General features: G+C 69.9%; 1 protein-coding gene across 1 annotated transcript in view; it reads left to right on the top strand.

The window, feature by feature from the left end:
- Positions 1–2135, top strand: part of MIB2 (MIB E3 ubiquitin protein ligase 2) — an 11045-nt gene extending 8910 nt beyond the window's left edge. Inside the window, 6 exon segments of the mRNA XM_024760311.1 lie at positions 1–159; positions 244–400; positions 493–653; positions 756–882; positions 975–1208; positions 1633–2135. The exon segment at positions 1–159 is cut by the window's left edge and continues 32 nt beyond it. Of these exon segments, the coding sequence (XP_024616079.1) occupies positions 1–159; positions 244–400; positions 493–653; positions 756–882; positions 975–1208; positions 1633–2049 (1255 nt within the window). The 3' untranslated portion in view covers positions 2050–2135.
- The last annotated feature ends 974 nt before the right edge of the window (positions 2136–3109 follow it).

The following is a 3109-nucleotide window of genomic DNA, read 5'->3' as shown; positions in this document are numbered from 1 at the left end:
CTCCCGGCAGGTGGACACCAAGAACCATGGCAGGACCGCCCTGCAGGTGGCTGCCTACCTAGGCCAGGTGGAGCTGGTGCGGCTGCTGCTGCAGGCTCGGGCGGGCGTGGACCTGCCGGACGACGAGGGCAGCACGGCACTGCACTACGCGGCGCTGGGGTGAGGCCTGGCCGGGGCGCGGGGGGCCGGGCCTGCAGGTCCGGCCGGTGGGCACAGCGCCGCTCCTGCTTCCTCTCCCGCCAGGAACCAGCCAGAGGCCGCCCGGGTGCTCCTGAGCTGGGGTTGCGGGGCCAACACTCTTAACGGCACCCAGAGCTCGGCGCTGCACGTGGCCGTGCAGAGGGGCTTCCTGGAGGTGGTGAGGGTCCTCTGTGAGTGCGGCTGTGACGTCAACCTGCCCGTGAGTGCTGGGTCCCGTGGCCCTATCCCTGGGGTCAAGGAGGCAGTGGCCAAGATCTTCTTGCCAAGTGACCACTGGCCCACCACCGGCAGGACGCCCATGCTGACACGCCCCTGCACTGCGCCATCTCGGCGGGCACTGGCGCCAGCGGCATCGTGGAGGTCCTCACCGAGGTGCCGGGTATCGACGTCACTGCCACGAACAGCCAAGGCTTCACCCTGCTGCACCACGCATCCCTCAAAGGCCACACACTGTGAGTTTGGGGTGGACGCATAGCCAGCAGCCAGCTCTTGCGGTGCTGCCGGGCCACTCTGGGGTCGCCCCTGACCCCAGACGCGTCTCCCTGCTCCCACAGAGCAGTCAGAAGGATTCTGGCGCGGGCCCGGCAGCTGGTGGACGCCAAGAAGGAGGATGGGTTCACAGCGCTGCACCTGGCCGCCCTGAACGACCACAGGGAGGTGGCCCAGGTTCTCATCCGAGAGGTGTGGACGCAGGGTCCTGGGCGGGCCTGGGAACCGGGGTGTCAGGGCCCACCAGGGTCCCTGGGCTGAGCCTGTCCCCCCCCCGCCCCCAGGGCCATTGTGACGTGAACGTTCGCAACCGGAAGCTCCAGTCCCCGCTGCACCTGGCTGTGCAGCAGGCCCACGTGGGGCTGGTGCCACTGCTGGTGGACGCTGGCTGCAGCGCCAATGCCGAGGACGAGGAGGGGGACACGGCTCTGCATGTGGCACTGCAGCGGCACCAGCTGCTGCCCCTGGCGACTGATGGGGCCGGGGGGGACCCAGGGGCCTTGCAGCTGCTGTCAAGGGTGAGGAAGCGTGACTCTGGGGGCTTGAGAGGTGGGCTGTGGCACCTGGCTGCAGGCCCCTGGGTCCTCTGCCCACCTCCACCTTCGGGGACAGCCCTGACCAGGCCCTCTCAGGGTGGGACAGCCCGGGCCGCAGTGGTTTGCAGGTGGTGTCTTCTGCGACCCCAGTCACCGCCGTGTGGCCAGTGTTCCTGAGATTCTGTGCTTCAGACCAGCCTGGGAAAGGGGGCGGGGTGCTGTATGGGCGGGGGTCATGTGTCAGGACCCGGGCCCCTCTGCCGGCAGGGGCCTTTACCTGCCTGCCTCCGGCGGCTCCGGGGGTCTCGGGCGGGGCCCAGGCCTCTGAAGCCCGGTGCCAGCCCGGCTCCCTCCAGGCCAGTGTTCCCAGGCGCCCACCCTCAACGTCGTCTGTCCTGCCACCCAGCTACAGGCCTCGGGCCTTCCGGGCAGCATGGAGCTGACGGTGGGCGCGGCGGTCGCCTGCTTCTTGGCGCTGGAGGGCGCCGACCTGAGCTATGCCAACCACCGCGGCCGGAGCCCGCTGGACCTGGCAGCTGAGGGCCGCCTGCTCAAAGCCCTGCAGGGCTGTGCCCAGCGCTTCCGGTGCACGGAGGTGGTCAGCGCCGCCCCCGCCCCCGGCCCACCGCGGCAGCTGGTGGAGGAGCTGCAGAGCCGCTACCGGCAGATGGAGGAGCGCATCACCTGCCCCATCTGCATCGACAGCCACATCCGCCTCGTGTTCCAGTGCGGTCACGGCGCCTGCGCGCCCTGCGGCGCTGCGCTCAGCGCCTGCCCCATCTGCCGCCAGCCCATCCGCGACCGCATCCAGATCTTCGTGTAGCCCGCGCCCCCTGCCTCGTCCGGGGCCACGCCCCGCGACCGCCTTCGCAGGCTCCTACTCTGTATTTTATAAAAAGATTAATGGACTTTGCGCCTGGTTGCCTGCCTGGGGTGGGGCCGTGGGTCCCCCACCCCGGACCATCCCGACCTGGCCTCTTCCGCCGTTGGCCCGGCGCTGGGCTCTGCGCTTCGGCCAGAGGCCCCGCCTGGCCCCTCCCGACCTGCGTGTCCTGCTCTTCTTCCCGGGACTCACGGGTCCAGAGTCCTGCCAGGATCCCGGTCTCTGGGCCAGAAAGGATGGGGCCCGGGCTCGCGGTGTCGTCCAAGAGCACTGGTTGGACCGAAACCCCAGCAGCGCCTCCTCCCTGCGCCTGGGGCGGGCTGTGGAGACTACAGACTTTGGCCAAAGCAGAACCCGGTCTCGTGGCGGGCTGTGCAGTCCTAGCTAAGCGGGGAGTTGGGCGAGGCCTCTGATTCGAGCCAGAAGCCCCGGCAGGGTTTCAGGACCACTGAGTGGGGGAGGTGGAACACGGACCTGGGGAGTAGGGCAGGGCACAGGACAGAGACGGTCGGTTTGTCGGCGCAAACGTTTAGCCATGGGGGCGGCGGGCACTGCCCTGGTCTGGGCCCCGCGGCCGGGCGCTTTCCAAGAACCACCGAAGTGCTCCCCCGGAGCCTCAAGGCTGCCAGCCAACCACTTGGCGCTGACCCCGCTGGCCCGGCGCGCCACTGTCACTCTGGGCTCAAGGCCTGGGTGGAGAAGGGGGAGGGCCAGACCCCCTCCCCTCCCCGCCCCCGCGCCTTCTCTGGCTCGGCCCAGCCCCCACCCCATCTCCCCTCCCCCTGGCCGCTCCGCCCCGGCGGGAGGCCCGTCCCACCCAGGATCCCGGTTCCCCAAGCCCAGAGGCGCCCTCGCCTACATCCCGCCTGTCTTAGCTCCTCAGTCAGGCATGACCTGAAAGTCGTCCCGTCGAGTCTTCCGCCCCCATAACACCCGGTGCCCCAGCCCCAACCCAGGACCGTTCAGACTTAGGCCCTGCGCGCACTCGGCAGGCAGCGCC

Source organism: Neophocaena asiaeorientalis, unplaced genomic scaffold (assembly GCF_003031525.2).
Source record: "Neophocaena asiaeorientalis asiaeorientalis breed wild unplaced genomic scaffold, Neophocaena_asiaeorientalis_V1.1 scaffold489, whole genome shotgun sequence".
NCBI lineage: Eukaryota > Metazoa > Chordata > Mammalia > Artiodactyla > Phocoenidae > Neophocaena > Neophocaena asiaeorientalis.
Note: the sequence above shows the minus strand (reverse complement) of the source record. Positions and strands in the feature narration are given on the sequence as shown.